Below are 15568 nucleotides of genomic sequence, written 5' to 3'. Positions count from 1 at the left end.
TTCAATTTGTTTTCGAGGTCAGATTTGTCGATTCTGTTGAGCTGTTTATTTCTTGATCAGTTTGGAACGGGCTGGAAAATGCACTGATCTGGCCCCGCTTTATCTACAAATCTAAAATATAATATAATTCGGTGAGAAGACAACTTCTATTTATACGTAGAATCTTGTATAACTTCTCAAAATTTTGCTCGTCGTCTAGGCTTTGGAGCCTCCTTCTCCTCATCCGACGAATCATTTCTCGACCGCTTATTCTTAAACTTCAACTTATTCCTCTGTCCACGCACAGGACCATTCTTTACAGCTGCCAAATATGCATTCACAGGATTTGCGTCTGCAGCATTCGCTGCTAATTTTTGCAACACGGCAGCATCTGGATCGACAGCTTTCTTATTCGCTTCTTCGTCATCGACTAGCATTTTGCCCGATGCTTCGCTCACGCGGATCTTGCTCTGTCTGCTCTTAAGAGCAATTAGGTTCGACGTTGGTTTAGTAGAAGAGATACGAGCAAGAGATCTCTTATCCAATAAATCAAGGGGATCATCATCGTCGCCATCAATAATATAAGTCTCATTTTTGACTGCCTTATTATTCCCACGTCCTTTTCTATCCTGAGCGCGAGCTGTTTTTTTAGCCTGTCTAGTCTCTTCGTCGTCAGACTCTGCGTATTCAGAATCACTATCAGATCCATAAATCGCTTCTTCAAATTCAGACAAATACTTCTTCTTTTTGTTTGACGAAGACAACTGTTGATCATCTTTCTCATCAGCATCCATCTCTTCGGCTTCTTTCTTCCGTCGAGCACGCTCTTTCGATTTTCGGATATTCGTAAGTAACTTCTTATCCGCTTCAGGGAAGACTTTCTCTAAAGCCGCCACGCCAAATCGGCGGACTAGACGCTCAATAAGGTGCTTAACTTTTAACTTGAATCGAGCATGGTGCTCGTGTGCCCACTCTAAAAGATTGGGAACGAGAGTAGACAATTTTGGCTCAATAAATTCTTTTGGAAGTGAAGTAACGATAACTTTGACAAATCCAAGAGCAGCTTTCACTATTTCTCTGTTCTTTGAGGTCAAGAACAAATCAATAGTAGCCACTAATTCCTCGACAACATTAGATGTAAGAATATTCTTATACTGATATAATAGTCGGCTCAAAGCGGTAATACTCGCGCTGATCATATGAGGCGTAGCACCAGCCAGTCCAGCGGACACCATCGTGAAGTATTCATCAATCGACGCCTCAACGTCAGCTGCATCGGGATCCATATCGGGGACCTTGGAAATAGCAACCGATCCGCCGCCAGCCATCTTGTCGCCCATGGCAACTAGTAAATTGTAGGCCGCCTCTCTTGTCTTTTCGTTGACTTCCTTCGTGCCGATAACTGCTTCGGGAAGAATCACAGTTATGAAATGTAAATCGGAAGAAGGCAATATGCGAACGACGTCAATAAGAGCCGTAAGCCGTGGCTATAAGCACCATGTCAGTATGTAGTTATGCAACCATATTAATCAAGCTGGGCCCGGAAAAAAAAAAAGGGAGGACTTACTCCTCTAGAAGGTGGCGTAACTTTCTCTGAAGCTCCAGCGATAGCTCCTTCAAGATTATCTATATTTGAGGCCAGAAACTCACCACCTTCTTCACTTTGCAGTAACCTAGTAATGATTCTATATCCGCGTTTTTGAATCTGCGAATCAGGGCTCTGAATCGTGGCTATAAAGATATTGCTAAGCTCGCCGTATAGTGATGAAGGCAAATAAGGTACCATGGCGACAACAAGATCCATCATTGTATGACTGACTGGTGGAATCGAGAACTTCCCCGACGGGTTGACTCCAGTATCTTTTCTCTTGGCAGCAGATTTCGCTAAAGCGGGCGTAAGCAGGGATACGACTTTTCCGAAAGTGCCAGTGATATCCTAGAGTGAATCATCAGCATTACAAGTTGTGAAAATCCTGAAAAGAGAAAATGACATACTTCTTGAGGAGTTATCGAGAGAAACGCATCGATAGTATCAAGAATGAAAACACGGTGCTCAGTGACAGTCTGATTGTACACATTAAATAGTACCGCCAAAAACTTGGACGCAATAGTACTCAAATACTCTAAATTTTTTTGAGCATCTTCTTTAGACAATCTGGCTTCCAAAAACGGATTTTGTCCATCAATCCCACCTTCGGCATAAATTTTATTGCTTTCAACCAATATTCTGAGCGATCGACAAACAACCTGACGCAGCTCGATTCGCTGGTAAAGGACATTCGATAAAGTTTCTGCAAATGACTGCGTAAACGATTCTTGCAAGTCAAGAGGCAAATCGCAATATCGAGGAAGGAGTGACCACATTTGTTCGACTAATGTTTCGTAAATCTTAACCTCAACCGTTCTATCTGTATCACCTAGTTCCTCGACTTTCTGATACAAACGATCACCGAGAGGTGCAATCTCGTTGATGTAGTGACTAAGTGCAGCATTCCGGATATTATCGCGAAGAAGAGGAAGCATAAATGCTCGTCCAGGTTTACCAGGTCTACAACCTCAGTCAGTAATTTTCAAAATAAAAAATCATGAAAGATTTTATTCACGTACCCAGGCCTTTCTAAATTCAAAGGAAGAATTTCGAGAACTTTGGCTGGGCCAAGTGCTCGTATAGACGCACCGAGTACTTCATCGGCCTCAGAGCGACCCTCAAACTCTCCACCAGTTCGCAACTCGCCAACAATGACCAAAATATCTAGTAAATAAGGATCGGAGATGTACCCAAATGTATCAAACAATGCCGTCAAGATTGTGAACACATCCTTCCAAACCGCCTGATATTTCACACTCAGGAGCGACGCCGCGATCTTTGAAATCTCAGTTAGATTCCGCTTAGTCGACTTTGAAAGTGGCTTCTCGAGAAGAGCCTCGACAGGGATACAGGTAGCGGCGAGAGCAATAAGACACTGAGATGCAGAAGTGACAACATTAGCCGGCAATCCAGCCTGCATGAATTCCGTCACCGTCTCAAACAGTGTAGGCAGTCTCGCAAAAACTTTAGCCTCATCAACGTCGCTGTAAGCATTAAACAACTGTGCCACAATTCCCAGCCATGCGGGAGCAAGATGCTGGTCACTTTCCGCGGGTCGGAGATCCATAATCGCATCGGCGATTTTTTCGAACTTCGCGCTCTCAAGTTTACTATCGTCGCTTGACTTGCTTAAAGAAGAGAAAAGAGCAAGAAATACATCCATAGATGTGGTGACCATATACTCCTCGGAAGACCTTGAAATTGACAATAAAACTTCACACAGAGATTCAATTTTTGAAGTCGGCCATCCATACTCGTTACTAGCAATCGATCTAGCAAGCTGTAAAGCAAAAATCACCTTCTTTTCGGTTGGTCGAGGAGCTGTTCCCGGAGCCGTCTTCTTCTTGTGGCCTTCATTTCTGAATGACGCAAAAAGTTCATTCACTGATCGCAAGGTGATCTCAGCGCAGGTAGATAGAGCAGGATGGATGGGAGATGGCCCAGCAGGTGGATGACTTAATATAGTACAAATTCCTTCCTGAGCGCGCTTACGCACCTTAGGTCGTTCGTCAAGAGCAAGAGACATGATTCCATTCATTGCTTTGCGAGGACCAAGCTCAGAGACAGGTTTACGCCAGGACACATTGTCTTGAGCAATTAGAATAGATTCCAGACACCCGATTGCAGATCTGATCAGGGCGGCGCTTGCGTCGGGATGCGTCAACGAAGGTGATAAATACATCAAAATCGAAGAAAATTTTCCAATAAGAAGTTTTTGTGGTGCGTGTGGAAGGACTAGGTCAAGAAGATAGGTGGCTGAGGAAGCAAGTTCGAGGTTCTTGATCTCGTCGTCAGAGAATGCTTCACCAAGCAGCGAAAGAAGAGCAACGACATAAGCTGATGACGACAACTCAGTATTCTGTTCTTTAAGCGTTTGCTCAACTGCGTCAAGAATAACAGACAACTATGACAATACAAGTTAAAACGATGTCGCAGAGCAATAATGTTTATGATAATATTGTCTCCTACCTGCTTCTGATGCGGCAACTTCGAAGATTTGTGTAGTCTTATTCTGTCTAGCTTATCTGCAAGCGATGACATCTCTTGCGTAGGCTCTGGCCCCTCAGTCGGGGCGATGTCTGCTACTGGCGCCATCATTCAGATAATATTACAGATTTGATTACTAGGCCAAGAACCAAAAAAATGTTTTTTTCTGCACTGTTGGGAGTTTTAAGAGCCGGGTAAACACCTGCGGCTCAATAAGAGCCGCGCGGGCTACAGATTTATTTTCTCATCGCGGCTAGTTTTCCGTCTGGATCAATGTATGTGGCAGCTATTTTAGCTGCTTAATAATTAGGACGTCCGGAATATTCTGTGGTTCCTACGTAATGTATTAATGAAGTCAGTTGTTTTATCATGTCTATCAATCTCGGCCTACAGCGAATTGAAAAGCTGCTTCAGCGACTGCGAAATCCAGAAAAGACATTCAAAGTCTTTCATGTTGGCGGGACAAATGGAAAAGGATCAACATGTGCTTATTTATCGTCAATTCTGACACAATCGTCTCTTGTTACCGGAAGATTTACTTCTCCTCATTTACTAGAGGCGCGGGATTCAGTTACCATTAATGACAAGGCCGTCAGTTCAAGGCTGTTCTGGGATGCGTACGAGCTTGTCCAACGAAATAATTACGATATACAAGCCTCAAATTTTGAGTTATTAACAGCTACAGCCTTTGAGATATTCAACAGGAAAAAGGTTGACGTCGCGGTAATTGAAGTTGGTTTAGGTGGGGCGCAAGATTCAACGAATGTCGAATACAAGGTTGGCGAAAAACTAGCGACTATTATTACACGGATAGGAATGGATCATCAGTTGTTTTTAGGAGACTCCATTGCAAAGATTTCAATGGAAAAAGCTGGAATCATAAGAAAAGGAGTTCCATGTGTTGTTGATGGAACAAATGTTCCAGAAGTTATAAAAGCCTTGCAAGCCGCTGTTGATAATAAGTATACCAAATCTGAGTTATCATTAGTTGATCGTCAGCAGTTACAGTCTCGTCTTGGTAATACTGGTTTTGAGCAAATTTTCTTTGATACAGCATCTTTTGGCGCTATAAATCTCTCAAGATCTCCCTTAAACGGCGAATATCAGCATATGAACCTGGCCTGCGCGCTGCGTGCCCTAGATCTGACGCATAAATCCTTACCTACAATCACAAGAGGAAGTATTGAGGCCGGTATTGATAAAGTTTCCTGGCCGGGTCGTTTACAGATTATTGACTCAAAAATATTTACTGGTCAAGATAGCGAGTTGCCGGTATTATTAGATGGTGCTCACAATCCTCAGGCGGCTGAAGCGTTAAATAACTTTGTGGTAAACTTGAGAGCGCAAAGTGCAGATGGATCAATAACATGGGTTATATCGTTATCGGGCGATCGGGATCCGAATGATATATTTCCAATCTTATTAAGACCTGGTGATAGAGTATACCCAGCTGTTTTTGGCCCGGTAGAGATGATGCCCTGGGTCCGGCCTAAAAATATGAATGAGCTAGCATTATCAGCTGCCAAGATAGTGCAGCAAGAGAATATCTGGATGCGTTATGGCACCAAAACTGAGGTGATTACAGAGGCATGTACACATGGAGCACCTGTTGTGATTGCTGGAAGTCTGTATCTGGTGTCTGATGTTTTACAGGAACTTCAGCTTAGAGAGAGTTAAAATCGATATATGTATCATCTATCTCAAAAATATTTACAACATTAGTCTGTCGTCAGACTCGAAATTTACTACTTAATCGATATCTCGATATCGAGAGCTGACAGAATTGTAAGCACTTGCAAAATTCTAAGGACATATCTCCTGGAATGTCCAAACATATTCGCCAGCTCGCGAAAACAGAATTCTCTGCCCGATTCCGGAGACATTCACAAAATCCACTAGTTCAGGACCACATAATATCAGCACAAAATTATGTTGACCTTCAGACACATACTCTTCTGGTATATCTTTACCACTATGCACTTCTTCCGTAATTTTTTCGATCTTTTGTAAAACTTCGAAATGTTCCTGGTTGAACTCGGCACCAGGCGGAGGCTTGCAGAATGACAACTTCATACCTGGCGAGAGAGCATCCCATGCTTTGTAGAACTCATCCTTGATTGACTCCTGAGCTGATTCCTCCGTCCCCTTTTCTGGGTCACTCAAGTAGACTTCATCTGCTATAAGATAAACTAGCTTACAAGCACCCGAGATTCTGAACTGGACAAGGTCACCTTCAAAGTAAAAGCAGGCTTCAAATGCACCGTGAGTTGACGGACGAGTCAATTGGCTGAATTTTGCCATTCTCTTGTCGGTAGTCACATTCAAAATACCAGAGTTGGTGCCAAATGCGAATCCTCTAAACATACATGTACGCGCATGTGGTCGCACATAGCTCGTTGTTTCACCGGTTGCATCATCGGTATACTCATTGACAGACACTGTTGATAAAATAAATGGATAGGACGGAAGAGAGTCTGAATCAGTGCCGTTTGACGAACCTTGTTTGGGAGCAGCAGAGCGAAGGAAGTTCTTGAACATGGATACCCATGGTGGTTGCACATTCTCCAGATTATGTTGCGCAGCCGTATCCACAAGCGGATCTCTTCCATGTGAATGCAAATGAGCCATTGGTTTGTCTCTCGATCCAATTGCCTGAATTATTGAATACCTTTACAATTCGATACCTTAATCCTAAGATATAATCGCAATTGAATAATAACTGAGGCTTACATTATATTTTTATGGTTATCGCATGTCACGTGATATAACCATTACCGTCTTCGTGTTCGTGCTCATGCAGGAGAATTCTGACGAGCACCCGGGATGGATGGAGCCTGCTTGTGTTTTTTAAGTTCAGAATGCATTGCTTATTTGAAATATGTTAGAAATAGATGTCTGACTAGTGGGCTTAAAAAACGAGTTGCAAGTCGTTTTTGAGAATGCAAGATGTGTACGGGTTAGGGTATTATATGAGAAAATTTTGTAGTCATGTGTATATGTAAAAAGCCAACTAACCACCGGTTATGCTCCACTCGTATCGCGCTCACACCATCACAGCAACAAGATCCCTATATCTGGTTCGGACGCGTAAACAGGCCCATAAGTATCCAAAGTATGCCACATCTTTCTGACTGTACTATGATTTAGGTATTTATTTTTTGTTTATAAACAATGTCTGCACCGGCGCTGCCTGAAGATAACGCAAAGTATGGCGAAGGCGTACTTCAGGTAATCCACCACAGTCCTGACGGCGAACGACCATCTCTTGTATCGCCAGAGTTAGAGGTTTTCCGCTGTCCAGTATGCGATAAAAAATTCCTGTCGAAAAGTCAGAGATCTATTCGTGAGCATGTGGCTCGCAGAATGCGCGCTGACAGCGCCGACGGCCGCGCTCATGCACAGTATCATCAGGCAGAAATCAAGCGGACAAAGCTCTCAGAAGAAGAACGACGACGGCATAGTGCCGCTGCGCAGCACCGGTATCGGGTCCGAAGGTCAATAGATGCAAAGGAGCTTGCAGAGAAGCATGGGGGTCCTCCAGCAATATACGATAAATGCAAGTTATCTGATAAGAAATCGGGACTTCAGAGACGAGCACTCAAGAAGAAGATGTCAATTCCTAAGCCACCTCCTCCGGTATTAGCTAACGTCGAGCCTCCCTCTGAAAACCCTTTCATGTATATGCAAAGTCACTGGATGGTGTCATTCACAGATCAGAATATGACGTTTGTCTCAATTGAAGAAGCTATACAGCGATCTCGGGCAAGACTAGGCAATGATGATGCCAAGATTGAAGCCGTATGTTTGCTTTCGTATTCCGAATTTGTAAATTAATAGACCTAACACTCAGACTTAACAGGAATTTAATACCTTTTTTGAATCTTTAAAGGAACCAAACAAGAATGACGTTTTAGCCGCTTACTCTGTATGGAAAGATGACGCTGCCTGCAAGGATGCATATCAGAAATTCGTCAACTATCGGCAAGCCTTGATCTTGAATAAGGGTCGACAGAAGATTTATGAGGAAGATGTTTCAAAATGGGAAGAAATGGTTGCCCGAGCCGCGGAAGGAAAGAACGATGACGAAATAAAAGAGAAATTAGAGGCTTGGATATATCGGCAAAAGGTTCTGCACAGCACATCAGCCTCTCCGGATAATGAATCCACTATCAACGCAGAAAATAGTCAGAGAACTCAAAGTGATGCAGCAGAGGAAGTTACGTTTCAAGTGTCTGAGGACCCTGATTCTGGAATCGATCCTTCTCTTAGATATTCTCGTGCTGCAACTACTCCCGTGTCTGCTGCCGCCGCCGTTCAAGTTGCAGTTGAAACTATAGCATCCTCTAGTCCTGGTTGGGAGCAAAATTAATGAACAAAAGAGAATGACATAGAAATTTGATGGCGTTTGAATTATTGTATTACTGGGGAGTATAAAGTTTGGAACCATAATTCTCACTGTAGAAAACCAATGAGAAAACGGTAACATTATGCCCTGCAGCAGGATATGCGCCTTCGTTCCTCATTCTACATAAACCCACATCGCACTCCTATCAACTTTGATTCTCTTCTGGTGTGAATGTAGTTTCACCAAGTTCTCCAATTGTGTCTTTCTTACTCTGTGAGAGTCGCTGATCCAAAGCTTTCAAAGCCAGAGCTCGTCGTCTTTCGGCTTCAGCTCGTGCACTACCTGGTAGTGGAGCAACAAATCTTTGCCGTAGTGGGCCGTTTCTTACGTTTGACGCATCTACATCTTCCTGTGAGAATGGCGTACATAAATGGAGCTTGACGAAAACAGCAAAAATCTTTTCGGAAATATAAGATACGAGAGGGGATACCGCGTCCGGAAAGAAGTTTGCAAATGAAAATGTGTCTGAGGCATCGCCTCTAGTGGCTGCTGGCTGCTCGGCGGTAGCTGGTGCAGGGAGCATTCCGGGTACAGATGCAGAGTAATACTCGGCACCAAATGGAAGATTTGAAACTCGATAAAAGCGCAAAAAGATCCACGACGTAAAAAAGCCAGCCCAAGTCAGCATAGCGGTGACGGGTGCTCCAAATATGCCTAATAGCGAGTTGACTAGCAATAATAAACCAGGGAGCTGGGTTACTCGGATTTTTATAAGACCCCTGAAGAGGACGACGGTATGTTCAGGAACCATCTGTTTGAAGGCAACGAGGAAACCGGACTGTAAGGCCACACCGCCGTGGATATTCACGAATCTGGTGATTAAGTTAGTAAATCGCCACAAAAAAACAAGTCAGGTAAGGCTGATTCAAATGGCACATACTCTATGACAGTATCTGAAGTAATTGCATAAGCAAGTATACTAATGAGAAAGACAATGAAGTTGGAGAGAATTCCCACGATTGCCAAAAACTTCGCCAGTTCCATAGACCCCCATACACGTTCGCAATATTTTGCGCCATACGCTAATGTTGCAATAGAAACTATCAATGACAAGATATTTTGCTCAACGTACGTAGCTGTGAACAATGTCCAAGGAAAGATAACAGAATGAACTGGAATAATGGAGAGATATGCCACATAGATATCCGATAGTTGGGGCGTTCTGTATAACTCTGATGGTTTCATTGTAAAATACGCAGAGTAGCGAATGATGGCGACGATTGTAGACAAAACAATGGTGATTATGATGGTAGTTCGAGTGAGTGGTGGCAGGTTGACCCTGAGAAGGCCGCCAGAGGGCGAGAAACCCAAACGCGCCATGCTCAAATAAAATTAACGGGATTCTAGTGACCGAGAAAAATTTCGGAGTAGATAAAGGCAAGAATGTGAAAATTGCTGGATGAGATATTAAACAGATTCGTACTGTATAAATAAAGGCCGCGATCCGAGCGCATGAACACTGCAAGATACTCCAGCCTTAAGCGACAAGTTCACGTAGTCAGCAGCAAATTTTGCCGGATGTATTTCTCTCAATTCAACTGTTTAGCACGCTAACCAGGCGCAAGTGTGAACTTATATCTATTTGGCTGCAGACGGTGGGACAGGATGCACAAAAGCAGCCAAAAGGTACAAGGGCCACATATTTGTCAGCTCTAACCGGAACACCGTGCCACGGATGCGACAATCCTCCATTCCTATTCAATTTGTTTGTTGAAACCATTTTTCGCGGCCACCACCAGCCAGTCTGCTATCAGCAAAAAACTAGTGCTACAGCAGCAACATACTTCCGCCCTCTTGTCTGGGTCGTCCAAATGCTAGCAGCTGACTGCTGTTTGCTTCCGTCGTTTGCTGTGGTTTGATGTCTTTGAACTCTACATCCAATCACCGAGCTGGTAACTTCAGTCAACATGTCAATATCCTCTCGGGAATTGAACTATCTTATATGGCGGTACATGCAAGAGTCCGGCCTTTCGAGGTCGACTTATGTATTTCAGGATGAGACTGCAGCGAACACGCTGGATGCCTCTTACGCATCTGTGACTCCCGTCGGTCTCCTTGTAAACGTTTTTCAGAAGGGCTTGCAGTATATGGAGATCGAATCTACACTCGCTCCAAACGGCGACCAACTATCTACGCCGGCTGAATTTGATCTTTTTTCAAGTGCTGGTGTCAAAAGAATCGAGCGTCGTCCGGAAATTGAAGACACTGCGGAGTCAGCCAATCCGTCTGTAATAACGAATGCGACAACGACTGCGACTGCTTCACCCGAGCCATCTTTGTCAGTCACTGCAGAGTCTCTTCCGGCTGATTCTCAGAAAGAAAAACCGTCTGGAGATCTGGAAATGAGAGACAGCCCACCTCCGTTACTTTTGCAGAACGTCAAAGTTTCGGATGAACCTGCCGCAGATAAGTTGAGCGTAGAACCATCCGCGGTGACTTCCTCACGACTTACAGTTCGAAAGCACTCTATGGAAGATGACAACCCTCCCAAGTCAACAGAAATCGATTCTGACGAAGATAAAAAGCGAGTAAAAACCTCGCACGTCCGAACAATGAGTACAGCAACTACGAATCTATTTCATCAACCTCCCGCTTCGGAACCATCTGCTATTCTAACAGCTGCAGTGGCAAGCAGCCTATCAAATAATGCTATTCCAAAACCTGAACGACAACCACAAAACCCTGTTTATCTGTCAGGCGTTTCGTCGGCTATTGACAGTATATGGAGTGCCGACGGTTTGCGAATGGCAGTGTCGACGTCATCGTCGACAATGTTTCTATATACGTTTTCCGAAAAATCCCCAGAGCCTACGTCTCAAGCGCAAATAAAATTAGAAGCTGCTGAAGAGATATCTGGCGCCGCGCTCAGTTCGAATATGCTAGCGGTGGGTACGTACTCTGGCAAGATACAGCTTTGGGATACATCGGACACAAACACTTCACTGAAAAAGGTGCTACATGGATTATATGATGCGCCAATATTATCTCTGGAGTTTGTGACAATAGAAGAAAAACTTTATCTCGTGGCTATTGACTGTCTAAGAAATGCTGCCATGTGGTGTTGCTCGGAGACTGAAACCCCAATATCGTTTTTTGTATCAGGCGATACCAGCAATGATCCTGTGGAAGGCGACAAAAATTCAATATCAGATCTGAAGATATTACCTGCGACAATGTCAGTAGCGACTACAACTGGTAAAAAAGGTGCAATTGATGTATTTGGTCTGGGAGCTGCTCTGAAAGGCCACGAAGTAAGTCCGAATTATTCGCTGATAGGGCACTCAAATGTTGTTAATGTGCTTCGTTATTCTGCAAAAAGCATTAATAGCCCAGAGCTACTAGTTTCCGGCTCGCAAGATCACAGCATTCGTGTATGGGATTTATCAACACGATCAGAAAAATACGTTCTCGAAGGACACCACACCGGCGTGATCGCTCTAAAAGTCTCTGAGAGTGATCCTGAAAAAAGTAGGATTTTGGTATCGGGTGATCTTGCTGGGCGACTACGAGTTTGGGATCTAAGTAACGGGTCGATGCTCGCTCGTATAGAATACAGTTATCCGGTTTTCGCCTTTGATGTGGTGAGATTACCTGTCAAAGAGAGCAATGGGGATAGCTCTAGTGGAGGCTCAAATCAAAGGATGCGAGTTATCACGGGATCAAAAGACGGTGTCGTCAATGCATGGGAGCTTAGTAATAACGGAGGCAGTCATAAAATATTAGCTCAGTCGATTTATGGAGGTCTTGGCGGTGTCACTGCTGTTTCGACTAGTAGCATAAAGGGAAAGGGAGATACTCGACTGGCCGTGATGGCGCGGGGAAAGAGTTGTATTATATATTATAAAGGTTAAAGATGTAGGATGTATTTGGAGTAATTAATTGTTCTTGTGCTATTAGCTGCTAGGTATTTAAGGCCAATATATTTTCATGTTATCTTCTATTATCGTTACTTTTCTCATATCAAACAATTAGAGTGTGTGGTATGTATTACAAATATAAATTTGATACAACTATATTCTAAGTAATGTGCAATTAAAATAAAAGTACATTGATAAAAAAAAGACTATGACGACCATTCACCCTTTTTTAATCTCGGATGTCAGAACCTCGACTCGGGTTCATTCGAATACTTATATACTACCCAAAAACCGACAAGAGTAAAGAAGCAACAGAAGCTAGATATACCATCACTTAATTCTTTTTAGAAGCCTCAAGGTATGAAGCCTTTAGCTCATTGTACTTGTGGAATGAGAGAGCGTTGACAAATTTCTCCCATCCGAGAGAGTTCTTAACAGCGGTGCTGACCTTTTCGGGGCTCTGGGCCGCATCGATGCCGGTCCAGATACCCTGGTCCTTGTAGAATGCGGCAATGGGCTCAGTCTGCGCGTGGTAGGTCACTTATTGAGAAGACTGATTAGTAAATTGAAAACAAATACGTGAGGAGAAAGATACGGAAAAGATACCTAGGCGCTTCTTAAGAGCTTCAACGTTATCGTCCGAGCGCTGGATCAGAGGCTCGCCAGTAACGTCGTCGGTCATTTCAACCTTTGGCGGGTTGAACTCGGTATGATACGAACGGCCAGAGGCGGGGTGGACGAGGCGGCCAGTGATACGCGAGACAAGAAGGGAGTCGTCGATGACGAGCTCGACAGCTTTCTCGAGAGGCTCATTGCGCGAAACAAGCATGGAGCCAAGTTTTTCGGCCTGGGGAACGGTGCGTGGAAAACCGTCGAGAATGAAACTATTCATGATTAGTATGACATTATAGATAATCAATTGTAAGTATAATTAAGGCAACCAACCCGTTCTTGCAAGAGATATTGTTCTCGAGCTCATCTTTAATGATGTTGACCATGATATCGTCAGAGACAAGTCCACCCTTGTCCATGATCTCCTTGGCCTGTATTCCAAGCTCGGTGCCTTTCGAGACGTGCGAGCGAAGAATATCACCAGTCGACTGAGGAGAATTGCCGCAATTAGTGAAAAGTCGCAAGAAAAAATGGAGCAAATAAAATTTGAGTATATACCAGATGGCAGGCTTGGAAGTACTTGCTGAGAACTGGAGCCTGAGTTCCCTTGCCTATAAAACACAATGAGTGTCAGTATAACTGAACTTTTTTTTTCTGGTACTCTATAATCTCTGCGATAGCAACAGTAACTGCAAAGCACACTACTAAAGAGTGTCTGAGAATGCAAAGCTAATTGAGGCATACCGGCTCCAGGAGGTCCCATAAGGACGATGCGGATGTGAGGGGTGTAAATGTCGCGAATGATCTTGTCGTCGCCGGTAAAGCATTTCTTGAGCTCGACCATTTTGGGGTTGTAGTTGACCTCGGAAACAAAGTCCTTGGAAGGCATCATAGACGCGAGGGCAAGAGCACCCTTGAAGGTGAAAACTACTTTGTCGTCTGACATATTTGGTTAAAGAGGTAGCAAGTGGAGGCAGCCGACAACGAGAACGAGCTTGGTTCTTTGTGCTGGGGGGTGGGCTTTCGGTACAAACCCCTTGCGCTGCAGCAATTCGCTCCTCCCGCCCGTCCGACATCCCGCTCGGGATCCCGCAGAGCAGAGTCCATAGGCAGAACCAATTCCATGCCTTGGGCCACTGCTAATCCACCGAATGCCGCTATCTTATCTTATCGCCGGCGACGGTCGCAACTAGGAGCCCACTGCTGTGCTCTGTCTTTTCGCCCAATCAAGTTCCTCGAGGGTAAGGTCTTCTGCTTTGGGATGCTCAAACTCTGTCCATGTCAGTGTTCGATGCTTCATCCATACACTTCTCCAGAATCCATCTCCAGAATTCCAACTTCCACTCGCTGATCCCGCTCGCCCGTTTCGTATCCATCGCTCCCGAGACCCGGATCAGACAGACAAGAAGCAGTCATGCCTGCAGCTACCACCGATGCTATCACGCAGGTCAGCCAGTCAGTCACCGTCGCGCCGCTGGTCCTACTCTCCGTAGTCGACCACTACAACCGCACTGCCAAGGGCACCAAAAAGCGCGTCGTGGGCGTTCTTCTAGGGAAGAGCAGCGGATCTGTCGTTAGAGTTGCAAATAGTTTTGCAGGTATTTTTGCCGTTTTTACTGTTATCTTAATCCGCTCTTTACTCTGGCGCAGTCTTAACTAACTATCGTCATTGCTGCAGTTCCCTTCGAAGAAGACGACAAGGACCCCTCTGTCTGGTTCTTGGACCACAACTATGTCGAAATGATGAACGACATGTTCAAAAAAGTCAACGCGCGTGAAAAATTGATTGGATGGTATCACACCGGCCCCAAGCGCCACTCTGCTGATCTCGAAATCAACGACCTCTTTAAGCGATACACCCCGAATCCTCTCCTCGTTGTCGTCGATGTGCACCTCAAGAGCATCAACGTGCCTACAGATGCGTACTTTGCCGTCGAAGAGATCAAGGACGATGGCTCCGCTACTTCGCGTACATTCGTGCACACTCCTTCGCTCATCGAGGCCGAAGAAGCAGAGGAAATCGGTGTCGAGCACTTATTGCGAGATATCCGTGACGGAGCTGTCGGAACTCTGTCTACTCGTCTCACTCAACAATTACAGTCCCTCAAGGGTCTTCATCACAGACTAAACGAAATTGCCACATATCTGGCCAAAGTTGTCAGTGGCGAATTAGCGGTGAATCACATCATCTTAAACAAATTACAAGACATGTTTAACCTTCTTCCTAACTTGTCTACTCCTTCTGCCGAGGCCAAAGAGAAGGCCATTGCGGGTGGAGGTATAGAGAAGAGTGAGCTTAGCCGAGCATTTACAATTAAGACAAACGACGAACTTATGACGATATATCTGAGTTCGCTGATTAGAGCTATTATTGCTTTCCATGATTTGATTGAAAACAAGGTAGAGCAGTCTGCTTAGCGCATATTCCATTTGTACAACAAAATATATCACTTCTGCACATATTTCTTGTAGCATATATTGTAATATTTACGTATGACGGATAGCGCTAGACTTTGATTTTTTCCATTTATTTATAAGTAACGAAAACAAAAATTCGAAGAAGCCAGAAAACCAAATCTCGTATTTTAAAATATAACTATGCTTTTATGAAGGTCACAAAATAACATCCAATATCCATAT

General features: G+C 44.2%; 8 protein-coding genes across 8 annotated transcripts; 4 read left to right on the top strand and 4 right to left on the bottom strand.

Moving 5' to 3' along the window:
* Positions 1-36: 36 nt before the first annotated feature.
* On the bottom strand, positions 37-4175 carry V2V93DRAFT_366090 (NUC173 domain-containing protein). The gene is made up of 5 exons (XM_066909237.1): positions 4037-4175; positions 2587-3971; positions 1975-2527; positions 1547-1915; positions 37-1466 (listed from the first exon to the last, which is right to left on the bottom strand). Exons 1-5 carry the CDS (start codon positions 4163-4165, stop codon positions 177-179), a joined length of 3726 nt encoding a protein of 1241 aa, XP_066766812.1. The 5' UTR covers positions 4166-4175; the 3' UTR covers positions 37-176.
* Positions 4176-4309: 134 nt separating this feature from the next.
* Positions 4310-5799, top strand: V2V93DRAFT_366088 (Mur ligase). Its single transcript, XM_066909236.1, has one exon. The coding sequence runs from the start codon at positions 4424-4426 to the stop codon at positions 5729-5731; it is 1308 nt and encodes a 435-aa protein (XP_066766811.1). The 5' UTR covers positions 4310-4423; the 3' UTR covers positions 5732-5799.
* On the bottom strand, positions 5718-6954 carry V2V93DRAFT_366086 (pyridoxamine 5'-phosphate oxidase-domain-containing protein). Its single transcript, XM_066909235.1, has one exon. The coding sequence runs from the start codon at positions 6680-6682 to the stop codon at positions 5858-5860; it is 825 nt and encodes a 274-aa protein (XP_066766810.1). The 5' UTR covers positions 6683-6954; the 3' UTR covers positions 5718-5857.
* Positions 6955-7225: 271 nt separating this feature from the next.
* On the top strand, positions 7226-8423 carry V2V93DRAFT_378908 (uncharacterized protein; the record flags this gene model as incomplete). Its single annotated transcript, XM_066911983.1, has 2 exons — positions 7226-7852; positions 7914-8423. 2 exons carry the CDS (start codon positions 7226-7228, stop codon positions 8421-8423), a joined length of 1137 nt encoding a protein of 378 aa, XP_066766809.1.
* Positions 8424-8427: 4 nt separating this feature from the next.
* On the bottom strand, positions 8428-9886 carry V2V93DRAFT_166339 (eukaryotic integral membrane protein-domain-containing protein). The gene is made up of 2 exons (XM_066906914.1): positions 9340-9886; positions 8428-9271 (listed from the first exon to the last, which is right to left on the bottom strand). Exons 1-2 carry the CDS (start codon positions 9777-9779, stop codon positions 8605-8607), a joined length of 1107 nt encoding a protein of 368 aa, XP_066766808.1. The 5' UTR covers positions 9780-9886; the 3' UTR covers positions 8428-8604.
* Positions 9887-10155: 269 nt separating this feature from the next.
* V2V93DRAFT_366080 (WD40-repeat-containing domain protein) lies at positions 10156-12470 on the top strand. Its single transcript, XM_066909234.1, has one exon. The coding sequence runs from the start codon at positions 10367-10369 to the stop codon at positions 12308-12310; it is 1944 nt and encodes a 647-aa protein (XP_066766807.1). The 5' UTR covers positions 10156-10366; the 3' UTR covers positions 12311-12470.
* Positions 12382-13927, bottom strand: V2V93DRAFT_366078 (adenylate kinase-domain-containing protein). Its single transcript, XM_066909233.1, has 5 exons — positions 13673-13927; positions 13487-13539; positions 13262-13416; positions 12923-13200; positions 12382-12856 (listed from the first exon to the last, which is right to left on the bottom strand). The coding sequence occupies exons 1-5, from the start codon at positions 13872-13874 to the stop codon at positions 12651-12653; spliced, it is 894 nt and encodes a 297-aa protein (XP_066766806.1). The 5' UTR covers positions 13875-13927; the 3' UTR covers positions 12382-12650.
* Positions 13928-14036: 109 nt separating this feature from the next.
* V2V93DRAFT_366076 (maintenance of mitochondrial structure and function-domain-containing protein) lies at positions 14037-15505 on the top strand. Its single transcript, XM_066909232.1, has 2 exons — positions 14037-14526; positions 14607-15505. The coding sequence occupies exons 1-2, from the start codon at positions 14343-14345 to the stop codon at positions 15344-15346; spliced, it is 924 nt and encodes a 307-aa protein (XP_066766805.1). The 5' UTR covers positions 14037-14342; the 3' UTR covers positions 15347-15505.
* Positions 15506-15568: the final 63 nt, after the last annotated feature.

Source organism: Kockiozyma suomiensis (assembly GCF_038497685.1).
Source record: "Kockiozyma suomiensis strain NRRL Y-17356 unplaced genomic scaffold V2V93scaffold_4, whole genome shotgun sequence".
NCBI classification, from domain to species: domain Eukaryota; kingdom Fungi; phylum Ascomycota; class Lipomycetes; order Lipomycetales; family Lipomycetaceae; genus Kockiozyma; species Kockiozyma suomiensis.
This window is presented reverse-complemented; position numbering and strand designations above follow the sequence as displayed.

What these genes read in the sequence shown, in the direction of transcription:
- V2V93DRAFT_366086 (XM_066909235.1), bottom strand. Translation starts at nt 6,682, where the DNA reads ATGGCTCATTTGCATTCACATGGAAGAGATCCGCTTGTGGATACGGCT.
- V2V93DRAFT_366078 (XM_066909233.1), bottom strand. Translation starts at nt 13,874, where the DNA reads ATGTCAGACGACAAAGTAGTTTTCACCTTCAAGGGTGCTCTTGCCCTC. An exon ending in AATATCTCTTGCAAGAACGG is followed by an intron (nt 13,201 to 13,261) that starts GTTGGTTGCCTT and finishes AATCATGAATAG; the next exon opens with TTTCATTCTCGACGGTTTTC. An exon ending in AGCTCTTAAGAAGCGCCTAG is followed by an intron (nt 12,857 to 12,922) that starts GTATCTTTTCCG and finishes CTTCTCAATAAG; the next exon opens with TGACCTACCACGCGCAGACT.
- V2V93DRAFT_366076 (XM_066909232.1), top strand. Translation starts at nt 14,343, where the DNA reads ATGCCTGCAGCTACCACCGATGCTATCACGCAGGTCAGCCAGTCAGTC. An exon ending in AGTTGCAAATAGTTTTGCAG is followed by an intron (nt 14,527 to 14,606) that starts GTATTTTTGCCG and finishes TCATTGCTGCAG; the next exon opens with TTCCCTTCGAAGAAGACGAC.
- V2V93DRAFT_166339 (XM_066906914.1), bottom strand. Translation starts at nt 9,779, where the DNA reads ATGGCGCGTTTGGGTTTCTCGCCCTCTGGCGGCCTTCTCAGGGTCAAC. An exon ending in ACTTCAGATACTGTCATAGA is followed by an intron (nt 9,272 to 9,339) that starts GTATGTGCCATT and finishes CTTAATCACCAG; the next exon opens with ATTCGTGAATATCCACGGCG.
- V2V93DRAFT_366080 (XM_066909234.1), top strand. Translation starts at nt 10,367, where the DNA reads ATGTCAATATCCTCTCGGGAATTGAACTATCTTATATGGCGGTACATG.
- V2V93DRAFT_366090 (XM_066909237.1), bottom strand. Translation starts at nt 4,165, where the DNA reads ATGATGGCGCCAGTAGCAGACATCGCCCCGACTGAGGGGCCAGAGCCT. An exon ending in TTGAATTTAGAAAGGCCTGG is followed by an intron (nt 2,528 to 2,586) that starts GTACGTGAATAA and finishes CTGAGGTTGTAG; the next exon opens with ACCTGGTAAACCTGGACGAG. An exon ending in TCTCGATAACTCCTCAAGAA is followed by an intron (nt 1,916 to 1,974) that starts GTATGTCATTTT and finishes GATTCACTCTAG; the next exon opens with GATATCACTGGCACTTTCGG.
- V2V93DRAFT_366088 (XM_066909236.1), top strand. Translation starts at nt 4,424, where the DNA reads ATGTCTATCAATCTCGGCCTACAGCGAATTGAAAAGCTGCTTCAGCGA.